We start from the raw sequence: 13,662 nt of genomic DNA, 5'->3' as shown, positions 1-13,662 counted from the left end.
CCACAACTCCCGGCCTGCCCCGCGGCAGATGGCATCACAATGTTCGTGAGACACACTGCCCCCCAGAGGGGAAACACGGGTGCTTCAGGAGGGAGGAACAAAAGCGAGGAGGAGGGATGCAGCGACGTCCCCCAAACACCTACTTCCATTCAGGTGAGGAAGGAGGCTGCACCTGTGCAGCGTCTCCCGGGGATGGACCCAGTCGTATAGGGAAGTGCTGCAGCTTGGCACGAGCAGGATCTGCATTTAGACGCTGCCACTGCAATCCTATTCGGAAATACCCCAGCCTAAGCTATGGTTGCCAATCCCCAGGTTGTGGCTGGAGATTTCCTGGGATTACAACTGATCTTCAGGCAACAGAGATCAGTTCAACGTATAGTCAAAGGCTTTCACGACCAGAATCCATTGGCTGTTGTGGGACTTCTGGGCTGTGAGCTGGTAGTTTTGCTCCTAATGTTTCATCCACACCTACAGCTGGCATCTTCAGGAAATCCACAGCAGCCAAGAAATCAGTTCCCCAAGAGAAAATAGCCACTTTGGAAAGTGGATTCTATGACATTATGTCCTACTGAAGCACCTCCCCTTCCCAAACCTCGCCCCCACCAGTTCTACTCCCAAAAGCTACAAGGTATTTCCCGACCCAGACCTGGCAACGCTAGCCTAATCTCACTGATACGGACTGGAGTAACTCTAGTTCCTTGGTCTCTGCTTTCCTTCTCCTCTGAGAACCAGCATGATGTGTAGTGGTTAAGAGCAGGTGGATTCTATGGAGCACTGTGTTTGATTCCCCACTCCTCCACCTGAGTGGCAGAGGCTTATCTGGTGAACCAGATGTATTTCCGCACTCCTACATTCCTGCTGGGTGACCTTGGGCTCTAGTCACAGTTCTCTCAGAACTCTCTCAGCCCCACCTACCTCTCAAGGTGTCTGTTGTGGGGAGAGGAAGGGAAAGGAGCTTGTAAGTCTCCTTACAGGAGAGAAAGGTATGGTATAAATCCAAACTTTTCTTCATTATCATCATTTTCATCATCATCTTCTTCTTAGGAGAGGTACTAAGATTGCTTCTGGGCCACTTCAGACTGCAATTAATTCAGTGCCAACAAAGCAAGCTACCCAAACCAAACCAAACAAAAACTTCACACGCAGGAATCTATTATGTTGGAGAGAGGGTGAGGATTCGACCGTGATATACCAATACTGGGCGATACATGAGTCATAGGGACTGCGTACGTGCGGGAGGAAGCGTTCCTGTCCGGGCCTAATCCATACCTGGGGGTATGCACCTTTTGTTCCTTTGTCCAGGGCATCCCATGACCGTGAGTCATGGGGGTCTTGTGACAGGTGAGCTCACCTGCCCAGAGGGCAACAGATGGTGCAGGCATTCCAGTGCTCTGTCGGAAGCTCTGCTGGGTGAGGTTGGCTCACCCCAACAGAGGAACCTCAATGGGGTATAATGCCGTAGACACCAACTTCCAAAGCAGACTTTTTCTCCAGGAGAACGGATCTCTGCCAAAAAGACATAGGGTTGCCAGGTCCCCGTTGGCCGTTGGTGGGGGATGGTGGTCAGGTTGCTTGATCCAGGTTGGGAAACACCTGGAAATTTGGAGATGGAGGCTGTGAAGGACAGGAGCCTCAATTGGGTACAAAGTCTAGCCTCCAAAGCATCCATTTTCTCCTGGGGAACCGATCTATGTTATCTGGAGAGGAGCAGTGATTCTTGGGGATCTTCAGATCCCACCTGGAGGCTGACATTTCTAGCTGGAGACCAGTTGTAATTCTGGAAGATCTCCAGCCACCACCTGGGGATTGGCAACTCTAGGTGGAGCCGATCGCAAAATAGTTGCCCCAGAAAGTGGAACCCACCACAAAAAGTTAGGAAATGAGGTTATGAGCAACTCTAATAATAACTCTTCAACATTTGCCAAACATCCTTTAAAATCCACACAGCCGATGAGATCTCCAACGGCAACGGCCAATCAACAGCTAAAGTGCCCACTTTTGGTGGGCATCAGAAAAGAGCACTGTGGTGCCCATAGGTGCTATGTTGGGGACCTTTGATACAGAGGAACTGAGCCATCTGGTTTGCTGGTCTCCATACAATAAGTGCTTGGCACAAAGAGACAGCCCTCTACTTCTAAGAGGTAAGTAGGGAGGTACACAGAAAACTCATTGTGGCATAACACACAGACAAGACGGCGCTGCCATCTGTTTTTGCTGCAGAGGCTTATCTGGGGAATTCAGATTAGCCTGTGCACTCCCACACATGCCAGCTGGGTGACCTTGGGCTAGTCACAGCTTCTCGGAGCTCTCTCAGCCCCACCCACCTCACAGGGTGTTTGTTGTGAGGGGGGAAGGGCAAGGAGATTGTAAGCCCCTTTGAGTCTCCTACAGGAGAGAAAGGGGGGATATAAATCCAAACTCCTCCTCCTACTCCTACTCCTCTTCTTCTTTTTGTGATACACTCTGCCCTTTGCATTTGTGATGGATAGATGGAGTATAAGAAAATTTCAGAAGAGGTATCTAAGAAAATACTGGCATACATCAAGGATACATCAGGATGGACAGAGATTAAAAAAGGAGTAAGTGGAATTAATTATTTTTAAAGTTTTTTTCTCTCTCTTGCAAGTAACATTCCCAAAGTTAGCAGTGTGCCTAAAAGAATTTATGCCTATTGAGAGCCAGCGTGGCACAGTGAATACGTTGGCCGACTAGAAACCTGGGTGACTTTGAGTTCAAATCCCCGCTTCTACCGTGGAAGCTCGCTGGGCGACATTGGACCCATTTCAAACTCTCGGTCTGGCCTACCTCACAGGGATGTTTTGAGAAAGTGGAGATGCTCTCAAAACTGTTTTGAGCCAAAGTGGGGAGAAAAGCAGAATATAAATAGATGCGAATAACGTACTTGCACTTCAAATGAGGGAGAAAATGAACCCCTATATTTTTAAAAAGTTTTCAATCTGATAACTGGGAGAGAATTTTTATTTGCTATGGGTGGTCAGAATGGTCCTTGAAAGCTACTTTGAAACCAGGCCTGAACTAGCCACATATAAAGAAATAACTGCTTTCCATCCAAAAGTAATAAATAGTTTAGTCTTGCAATTACATTACTGGTGTTTCTGAAGTAGAAGCATTTGATTGTTTGCTTTCTTTCCTTTCCTATCAACCTGAGAAACATATTACAGTGTCAGTAAGACCTTCAACAGACTACCCAGGAAATATGTAAGTACATCAGTTTTGCTTTTAGTGTAGTAAGTAGAGACTTTTCCTCCATACAAACTATATTGGTGAGCAAAGTTGACCAGAAAAGGAGCAGCAGTGGCGTAGGAGGTTAAGAGCTCGTGTATCTAATCTGGAGAACAGGGTTTGATTCCCCGCTCTGCCACTTGAGCTGTGGAGGCTTATCCGGTGAACAAGATTAGCTTGTGCACTCCCACACATGCCAGCTGGGTGACCTTGGGCGAGTCACAGCTTCTCGGAGCTCTCTCAGCCCCACCTACCTCACAGGGTGTTTGTTGTGAGGGGGGAAGGGCAAGGAGATTGTAAGCCCCTTTGAGTCTCCTTACAGGAGTGAAAGGGAAGGGGATATAAATCCAAACTCTTCTTCAGAAAAGCCTTGCTGTTTTGAGGAAGTGTTAATGGCAAAGGCCATACTCACCACAGGCTTGGAACTGTGGGAAAAAAACAGTCTGATGGCATCTTAAAGTCTAGAGTTAGATCCACATGGGGATCATTCCCTCTTCTGTTCTCATTGCATTTTCAAAAGTAGTGAAGAGTCTGCACAGAGATTTGCTACATTCCCCCCCTTACCTATACAGGACATGTCTTCACTACTTGCTGTTTTCTAAAAAAAAAAAAAAGGTAAGTATATCACTACTAAATATGTACACGCTATCCTGTCCCCTGCTACTGCTTGATTTGGCAATGGAAGTAAACATGTGAAGGGGCCCAGAACCACATTATAGATCTGTGGTGGCAAACCTTTGGCACTCCAGATGTTATGGACTACAATTCCCATCAGCCCCTGCCATCAGCAGGGAATTGTAGGGAATTGATGGGAATTGTAGTCCATAACTTCTGGAGTGCCAAAGGTTCGCCACCACTGTTATAGAGGGATGCTCTGGGAATTCCCCCCAATCTCTGTGGCATTTACCATAGAGATTGGAGAAATTCCTAGGACATTGTTCAGTGCAATGATGTCACCTCAAAGTTTTCACCTGGAAATTATATAGCCAGGTTGAATGATGCTCCCTCCTCCCAAAACATCATTGTATATTTGTTTCTCATTGCTGGTTGAGGAAACTCTCATCCAGAAATTTGGAAATTTTACAACAGATCATAACATTATGAAGATTATTGTGTGAGTGCAGGAACCATGTGAAGGAATTCATTGTCTGGCTTATATATCTATGTCAGGGGTAGGGAACCTTTAACACCCAAAGTGCCATTTGGACCCGTTTTCCATGGGAAAAGAAAACACTTGGAGCCGCAAATAATTTTTGACATTTAAAATAAAGATAATACTGTATATATTGGGTTTTTTTTACCTTTTGCTCCACTCATTCTGAGAAGCACATGGATGCGCCCGCCCTGCTGCCTGCAGGGCGGGCAAGAATGGGGCCAGTGGCTTGGCCTTGCCGGCCACCGGGAAAGCGCCTGCCCCGCTCGAATGGGGTGGGCGAGAGGGAAAGCCTGCGGCACTGCCCAGCCGGCCATGGGCAATTGGTGCGCCTGCCCTGCTGCCTGCAGGGCGGGCAAGCATGAAGCCGGCGGCTTGGCCTCGCCGTCCGCCAGGAAAGCGCCCACCCCACTCCAACAGGGCGGGCGAGAGGGGAAGCCTGACTATGGTTAAAATATATTATTTTCTGTATGTGTGTGATAGAAAGCAATTTACTTTTGACCAGTGAAAATTGCCTTTGTGGCTGAAACACATATTGCCTTGGTCACTGGATAATGATATCAGCTATGTATGTTGTAACATTACAACTTTTGTAAAGCTAGCAGTTTGTATTTGGGATGTGAGAGCTTTTATTCATTTGCCTATTTGTGTACACCTTATAATAAATATTAGTTTGATTTTAATGTTGCAACTGAGCCTTTCCTCACTGTGGCCACTGAAGAGCTTTTTCAGAATTTCTAAATCAGTATCGTATAAGTTGCTGTAGTGCAATAATGTTAATCCCCAGCTTTCATTTTTCAAACAGCAAGTCTTTCGTCCTTTTCCTTGAGAAGTTCTGAGGGGAAATATGCTGCTGGAATATTTTATTGTATTTATTGTCATAAGCAAAAGGAGTAACGACCCACTTAAAAAAAAAGAAAGTTAGGAACTAGACTGGTACATTATTAGACTACTTTGCTACAACATGATTGCACTATAGGGATCTATTCAGAGGTGGGATCCAGCAGGTTCTCACAGGTTCCCGAGAGTAGGTTACTAATTATTTGTGTGTGCCGAGAGGAGGTTACTAATTGGTGATTTTGCCACGTGATTTTTGCCTTAGTTGCGCCCTCCTCTCAGCAGTAGCGCGCAGAACTTGAAGCAGTCTAGCAGGAGGTGCACCGGTGTACGTGGCAGCCGCTGCGCCTGCGTGCATTCGTTTCCCGCCCAAGGACCGGCGCAGCGGCTGCGTCCTTGCCACAGCCCCTCCCAGGAATGCCCCGCCCCGGAATGCCCAGCCACGCCCCCGTTGTGCCCCGCCCAGCCCCATTGGCGCTACGCCACTGTTTGAATCCCACTACCATGGGAACCTGTTACTAAAATTTTTGGATCCCACCACTGGATCTATTGATTACTGATTTTCATATTAGCCCCCCCCTCCCCCGATCCCTTTGGTGGGGGGAATGGTGACCATGGCAAGCGAACTGATTAAAATGGTGCCCCTGTGGGCAGGACTTGTAGAGCAGCACACTTTAAGAACATAAGAACATAAGAACAAGCCAGCTGGATCAGACCAGAGTCCATCTAGTCCACCTTTCCCTCTCCTCACAGCATCCAAAGGCAAACTAACAAATATTTTCCAAAAGCTCATCACAAACCAGGTTTGAGAAAGATTCCAGAAAAGGGGGGAAACACAAAAGCGGGACAGGCAGATCAGAGGTGTCAAACATGTGGCATTAGGGGGTCAGATCCAGCCTTTTGAGGGGACTTATCAGGCCCATGAGCCAGCTGAGGCAACACCCACTCCCAATCTGTCCTTGTGGTGGTGGGGGTGTGTGTGTGGCTCAGCTGGCTCATGGGCCTAATAAGCCTCTCAAGACAGCCACCCACCCACCCAGCTTCAGGTTTGCCAATCCAAGCACCACCCCCACCCCACCCCGTGCCAGCTGAGGCAGTCACACACACCTGCCCCCCCGGGCCTGGCCCGACCAAGTCACATTTATGTCATATCCAGCCTTCATAACAAGTGAGCTCAACACCCCTGAAGTAGAGGATGACATTATGAGGATACTCCCTAAAACTGCGCTATTGTAAAGAGACGAAAGTGCCCCCTGAACAATCCATGTTTGGGAAATAATGCAGCAAAACTGGGGAAAACCCAGAAGGTAGACTGTTATGTCATGATGTGTACAAAAGCCCCTGCTCCCATCAAAAACCACAACAGTTTTGGCTGAATCGTGGAGCAAGGGCTGTCTGGAAGCAACTTGGTGGCATAAGATTGCATGAAGTATGAAGTGAATCAGGGTGGAATTCGGGAAAGCCTAATATTTTTCACCTCGAGGTCTCAGTTCACCCTTTACTTGTGTTGGTTAAACCCAAAGAAATGTAAGAACATTTCCAATTTTTTTTTAAAAAAGGAACCATTAAAATTTTGGCTATTGTGGGTTTTCCAGGCTTTATGGCTGTGATTTGATAGTTTTAGCTCTTAACGTTTTGCCCACATCTACGACTGGCATCTTCAGAAGTCAGTCATGGTAAGATATATGAATGTATCTACCAATAGATGTCTATTACAGTGGAATTCTAATTCAAGGAGATGATAGGCTACCTCAGACATTATTAAGTCATCACTGTCAAGCTACCATAACTCAGATTGCTACTATGGGCCACAAGCACAAAATAACATGTCAGAGGTGTATGGCCTATAGGGATACAGAGTCACCCATGTCCCCAGGTGCACGCCTTCGGGTCATGTGGAGAGGTGCCGGATGCCCCCCATGACAAAACGGTGTGCACCCCAGCTGCACACCACCGAGCCCTGCCCCCCTGCAGGGAGGCAGGGAATGGGGATTAGTTAGGCTGACCAGACGTACTGCTTTTGGCGGGACAGTCCCGCCTTAAAACAATTTGTCCTGCGGGTTTTTACAAGTGTCCCGATTTTTGGAAGGCTGCTGCACTTCCTTCTGGGGTACAAGGCAGTGCAGCAGCCTCCTGCACGCGCAGCTGCAGGAGCGCACGGCCTTGTGGGGCGCTCCCGTTACCCGGCCTGTGACAGGGTGGGAAACGGGAGCGCCTCAGAAGGCCGTGCGCTCCTGCGGCCGTGCGTGCACGCGGCCGCCCGCCTACCTGCCCATCCCGGTTTACAAAGGTGACCATCTGGTCACCTTAGGCTTGGTGGTGGGCGGCCACAGCACCTGCCTGTGTTGCCTGCTGCTGCCGAGCTAGCTCCCCAGCCTCCGTGCAGGCAGGCTTTTACCCTCTCCAGGCCCTGGGGACAGCAGGAGCCGGCCTGCAGAGAGGCGGGGGCAGGGGGACACCCAGAGGAGGTGTTGCCCTTGGGTGCCGTTTTCCCTTGATACACTTCTGCCACATGCTGGCGTATTGTCAAAGATTGTTATGGTCATCCCCTTCGGGGACAGAGCAGGATATAAATGTGATAAAATAAACAAACAAATAAATAAATAAATTTAAAAGTATGTTTCTCTCCATGGCATAGTGTGGTATGTTTTGTGCAGCTGGGAATTTTTAAAAAAGACTTAAACAAAAAAATGAAAAAAAGAGGAAATACATTTAACAAAAACGCACCTGGTTTCACCTGCACTGAGTATTGACACATAAAGAGGTTGCTATTTATTTCTTTAATAACTTATGTGAAATTAGTCCTTAATTGTTTTTATACACTTTTCTCTATTAAATCATATGTTTTGGTGATCTTCTATCCTTCAGTTCCACAGGTTATCAACTGATTTTTTTTTCTGTTTTACAAAGCTGGAGTATTTGTTTTGTCTACTTTGTGAGTATTTTGTTCTCCAGGACATATGCATACAAATGCAACCGCAAATGAACTCCACCTAGACACATACAAATGTACCCCATTCCCCTCCCATGTCAAGGACTGACCAAATACCCAACTACACAAAACACCACACTGTGCCATGGAGAGAAATCTCTGAGAGAATGCCTCTGAAGATGCCAGTTATAGATGTGGGTGAAACATTACTGGCTAAACCATTCAGATCACGGCCACACAGTCTGTAAAATCATAACAGCCAGTTGATTCCAACCCTGAAAGCCTTTGACACTACATCAACATGTTGTTTTGGTCTTGTGGCCCATAGTAGTAGTTTGAGTGATGGTAGCTTCACAGTGATGACTTCATAATGTCTGAGGTGGCCTGTCATCTCCTTGAATTAGAACTCCACCCTAGTAGGCCTCTATAATTAGATACATTCATATATATACACACACACAATTATCCTGAAAATAACAGTAAGTTCAAAAGACCAGAAAAAGCAAGAAAAGCAATGACGTTATTGTGCAAAATGCAAATTATTCAAGGTAAACTTTGGGCACCAACGGCATGAGAATTTTTCAGTTTTGCGAGGTGGGCAAACACCGACAAATGCTTGGCCTTCATTGAACAAGCCCTAGGAAATATTGAGATAGAGAATTATTATAAGATGTTTCATCGCTGGTACATAATACCTCACAAGCTGGCTAAAATGAAGAAAGGTTCTGACAGGTCAGAGGCGTAGCTCCAAGGGGATGGGGGTGTACGTGACGCACCGGGGGCGCGTCCAGGTGTTTTTCCCCCCTCGCTCCATCCCTGTGACAGGTGCTAGAAATGAGAAGAAATAGATAGCTTTGGGCTGATCTGCCATCAGTACGCTGATGACACTCAGCTCATTCTGTTGATGGAGGGGGGAGCTGTCGCCGCCCCTGCAGCTCTACAGCATTGTTTGGAGTCGGTCGCTGGTTGGTTACAGCAGAGCAGGTTAAAACTTAATCCATCGAAGACTTTGGCTTGGTCAGGGGGGAGAGGCTAGGGGGGAGAGGCTAGGGATTTCCAGCCGCCGGTGTGGGAGGGGGTCACATTGGCGCCGACCTCCTCTGTCCGCAGCCTGGGGGTCCACCTGGAATCGTCTCTTTCAATGGAGACCCAAGTGGCCCATAAAACCTGGGTTGCGTTTTTCCATCTCTGACAGGCCCCTCGGTAGGCTCCCTTCCTCTCCAATGCTGATCTAGCCACTGTGATCCATGCAACGATCACCTCCAGGCTAGACTATTGTAACTCGCTCTACGCGGGCCTTCCCTTGCGCTTGATCCGGAAACTGAAAGTGGTCCAACATGCGGCGGCCCGTCTGCTCACAGGGGGTGCCTTCCGAGAACATATCCACCCTGTGTTGTGCCGTAAATAAATAATAAAATAATAATCAGTGGTGGACATACAGGAAGGCTAGAGGAATAAGATAGAGATGAAGCCTGAAATGTGTTTGCTAGGTATTTTAGATTCAAAGAAAGATATGCTGACCTGTTTAAATACTTATCTACTGCTGCAAGAGTAATTTGGCCCCAGAATCGGAAAACTTCAAAGATTCCAACAGTGCAAGAATGGCGACTTGAGGTCATGGAGCTTGTAAGACTGACTAAACTGACAGACTTCTATATCGCACCCAGATATCGCGTGGAAGCCACCATGGAACAGCCGGCTGAAAAAGTCTTTCCGTTTATGTACCTTCCTGAGTATCGAACCAAGTGGGACAAGTCATTGCAGTCGTACAAGATTGTAGAAACGATTGACCAGGTGATTCTGTCAAATTAACACAGCGCGTTAGAACCCTCAACGTGATAGCCATGTTTAGATATCTGAAGGGGTGTCATGTTGGTGAGGGAGCAAGCTTGTTTTCTGCTGCTCCAGAAACCAGGACGAGGAGTAATGGGTTCAAGGTGAAGGAAACAAGATTCCACCTAAACATCAGGAAAAACTTCCTGACAGTAAGGGCTGTGTGACAGAGGAATGCACTACCTCGGAGTGTGGTGGAGTCTCCTTCTTTGGAGGGTTTTAAAGAGAGGCTGGATGGCCATCTGTCAGGAGTGCTTTGATTGTTTGTTCCTGCATTGCAGGGGGTTGGACTTGATGGTCCTTGGGGTCTCTTCCAACTCTATGATTCTATGAACCCTGGTGTGCTGCCGAATGTCTCCACCCTGAACTTGGAGAAACAAAATATCAGGGCGTGACTGTAATAGAAACTCTTGCTGCATAACTGTAATAGTAACCGTGATACTGTAGGCAGAACCGCTGTATAAAATGTACATATTGTTTAAAAATATTTCCTTGTGCATGTACAGCTGAGTGAAGATTCTTGGGGTGTGTTGGCAGCGGCTTCTGAAGACACTCTTTTTCAATACCCCCCCCCCCCCCCACCCCGCTGGCAAAAGCCCCATTCACTTTCTAAAATCACTTGGTAGTGCCGGTAAAGGTGTAGGCCGGTGCCATGATTGGAGAGCCCTGTCATAGTTCATTGGTGAAGCAGCTGCTTTGCCTGCAATATGTAGGAGATTCAGTTGATGCCCTTTTAAACACTCCCAGAAAGAAGTAGTAGATGGGAACGATTTCGGACTGAGATTCTGCAGAGTTTCTGTTAGAATACTGGCCTAGATGTACAAATCTAATGACTCTGCAAGTACATATGTTATGACTTCTATCCAGTGGTGGGATCCAAACATTTTAGTAACAGGTTCCCATGGTGGTGGGATTCAAACTGTGGCGAAGCGACGAGGGCGTGGACGGTCATTCCGGGGGCGGGGCATTCCTGGGCGGGGCTGTGGCAAGGACGCAGCCGCTGTGCTGGTCCTTGGGCGGGAAACGAATGCACGCAGGCGCAGGCTGCCACGCACGCTGGTGCACCTCCTGCTAGGCTGCTTCAAGTTCTGCGTGCTATTGCTGAGAGGAGGGCCGTAACTAAGGCAAAAATCACGTGGCAAAACCACCAATTAGTCACCCCCTCTCGGCACACACAAATAATTAGTAACCTACTCTCGGAAACCTGTGAGAACCTGCTGGATCCCACCTCTGCTTCTATCCATGTTCACCCTTCCCCCTGGAATCCTGTTGCCTGTTCATTTATTGTAGGAGTCTTTTATTTATGGCTTGATTTTTTAAAAAATGTAATTGCAGGACACATACATTTATCACAGTGTTACCCACAGTTTTGGCTTGGGGCTGGTTCCACCAAGGGATTTTGTCTACCTTGTGCATATTAAAAAATACAACGGTCTGCTCACTACCAACTGTAAGTAATCTTTATTCTTGGGGAACAGCATGAATCGGGTATGTGTATGAATGAGACAAATGTGTGACCCCTTGGTAGAATATCTCACTGGGATAACCCTGTGAATGTGGAGGCATCTATATTCTGTTCCACAGAAAGATGATAGTTTGGACAGTTGAGGTGCAGCAGTTGAGAAAGTTGTATTATGCTTCCGCATTAGAATGTAATCCCGAACAAATATGAGAATTATTCATTTTTAGGTGCTGCCTTTGTCAAAACCATTATTGAACATGATACTTCGGTACAAGTGCATTTATGCCAAGATGTATTTTACTTTCAAATGGATGCAGGGAGCAGGGCTATGTAGGCACTAGGACCCAGGTGGAGCGTTCTACAGCACAGAAGGTCCGGCATGCTTTGTTCTGTGGGGGAGGAATATACATCTTGACTATCATCTTTCTGTGGAACAGAGTATAGGGCAGTGATGGCGAACCTATCGCACGGGTGCCGGAGGTGGCACTCGGAGCCCTCTCTGTGGGCACGCACACACAGAGTTCATCATGTGGGGGGCGGAAAATCACACACACCCCACACACATCTACGCTGGCCTTGGCCACTGAGTTTGATGTTCGCACACCGTGGTGAGCAGGGAGGACTTGGCTGGCGGGCCTGGTGCCTGTGCTCTGGGTGGCTGCTGCCCGAGGGGGGGGGGGGCAGAGGAGGCAGAGATGCCAGAGCGGCACTTGCTGGAGGCTAGAGCAGGCTGGCCTTCTCGAGCCTGTGGGGCGGAGGAAGAGGGAGCCAACTGGTTTTTTCTAAATTTAAACCTCAGCATTCAGGTTAAATTGCTGGGTTGGCACTTTGTGATAAATAAGTGGGGTTTGGGTTGCAGTTTGGGCACTCGGTCTCAAAAAGGTTCACCATCACTGGTATAGGGGGTGGACAACATAAATGATGCATGGGTGTGCTGATAGACATATTGGTGACTGGTCATATACAATTTGCAGAAGTCTTACACTGCGTTGCAGAAAACACAGGTGTTATTTTGAGACGTCAGATTACATTCATCCACGTGCTTGCTCTTTGAACAGATTTTAAATCCTGTTTTGCAGCTACCAGCGTGGACCATTACAAATGCCCCCCGTGTCGTTCTTATGTTCGTGGTCAAACTTTTCCTTCCAGCTATGCATGTTACCCCTTACCAGAGTAAGTGTTTATTCTGTATTGCAGAAGAATGTCCTTATATATGCCCCCTTATGCTTTATGCACTTATTTACCATCTTAATTCTGGTTCCATCTATGTTACTCTCCTAGAGAGGAGTCTGGCCTCTCCTTCTTTTTGGGGAGATTTTAATGAACTGGGTTATAGGACGCCTGTTGTTGTTATGTGAACCGCTGTTTTAATAGATTTTAATGGATTTTAGTTATTATATTGATTGTTGTGTGGTCACTATTGTGAACCTCTGTTTAATTGTGTATATATCGATGTTGTGCACCGCCCAGAGCCCCTTGGGGATGGGGCGGTTTATAAATCGGAAAAAATATATAAATAAAAATAAATAAATATATGCTATGTTATCTACTGCTAGCAAGGATGCCTTCTTGGAGATACTTCCCTCAGATCACCAGGAATGGCTGGAGTTGGTAAACCAAAAAGCGGCAATATTATATTTGACTCCAAAGAGTGAACATTTGGTCAAGTCTTTTATCAACCAATAATTATGTCTCTTTCAGAAATCCAAATCACTGCAGGATGATCGCGATTATCCAAGCGGATTTAGGAGGCATGCTTCTTCCTTCAGTAATACAGTCAGTGATGCCAACTAGCCTCATGAACTTGATCACGGATTGCAGAGCAGGAATAAAGGCCTTGAAATAATGAGAAAAGCCTACCAGAGAGCAGGAGGGTGGTTTTTTTTAGTTAACACATGTGCAGTTATCATTGATGTTTGATTTCATTTAAAGGGTATCTTTTCAAAGGGAGCGAGCACAGACGGCGTAAAAAGCTTTGCCACAATGAGGAAGGCCAACGGTCCATCAAGTCCGCCATTTTGTCTCCAAAATGGCCACAGAAAATGCATCAAGGAAGTTTTCACAGAGACAGCCATCTGCTGGAGACTTCAGGGGAAACACAAATGTGTAGGCCCGCCAGCTGAAAATAGCTTTCAAAGGAAACAATTTGTTTCTTTTTTCCTTCTCCAAGAATCTTCTTTACTTACCTGTTGTTATGAAACT

General features: G+C 47.0%; 1 protein-coding gene across 1 annotated transcript; it reads left to right on the top strand.

The window, feature by feature from the left end:
• The first annotated feature begins 78 nt into the window (after positions 1–78).
• STARD6 (StAR related lipid transfer domain containing 6) lies at positions 79–13,319 on the top strand. Its single transcript, XM_048504069.1, has 7 exons — positions 79–153; positions 2,490–2,579; positions 3,170–3,219; positions 9,833–9,959; positions 11,334–11,448; positions 12,540–12,633; positions 13,162–13,319. Exons 2-7 carry the CDS (start codon positions 2,490–2,492, stop codon positions 13,304–13,306), a joined length of 621 nt encoding a protein of 206 aa, XP_048360026.1. The 5' UTR covers positions 79–153; the 3' UTR covers positions 13,307–13,319.
• The last annotated feature ends 343 nt before the right edge of the window (positions 13,320–13,662 follow it).

Source organism: Sphaerodactylus townsendi, linkage group LG07, assembly GCF_021028975.2.
Source record: "Sphaerodactylus townsendi isolate TG3544 linkage group LG07, MPM_Stown_v2.3, whole genome shotgun sequence".
In the NCBI taxonomy this organism is placed as follows: Eukaryota; Metazoa; Chordata; class Lepidosauria; order Squamata; family Sphaerodactylidae; genus Sphaerodactylus; species Sphaerodactylus townsendi.
The sequence above is the reverse complement of the archived record's forward strand: the minus strand, read 5'-3'. Positions and strand labels throughout refer to the sequence as shown.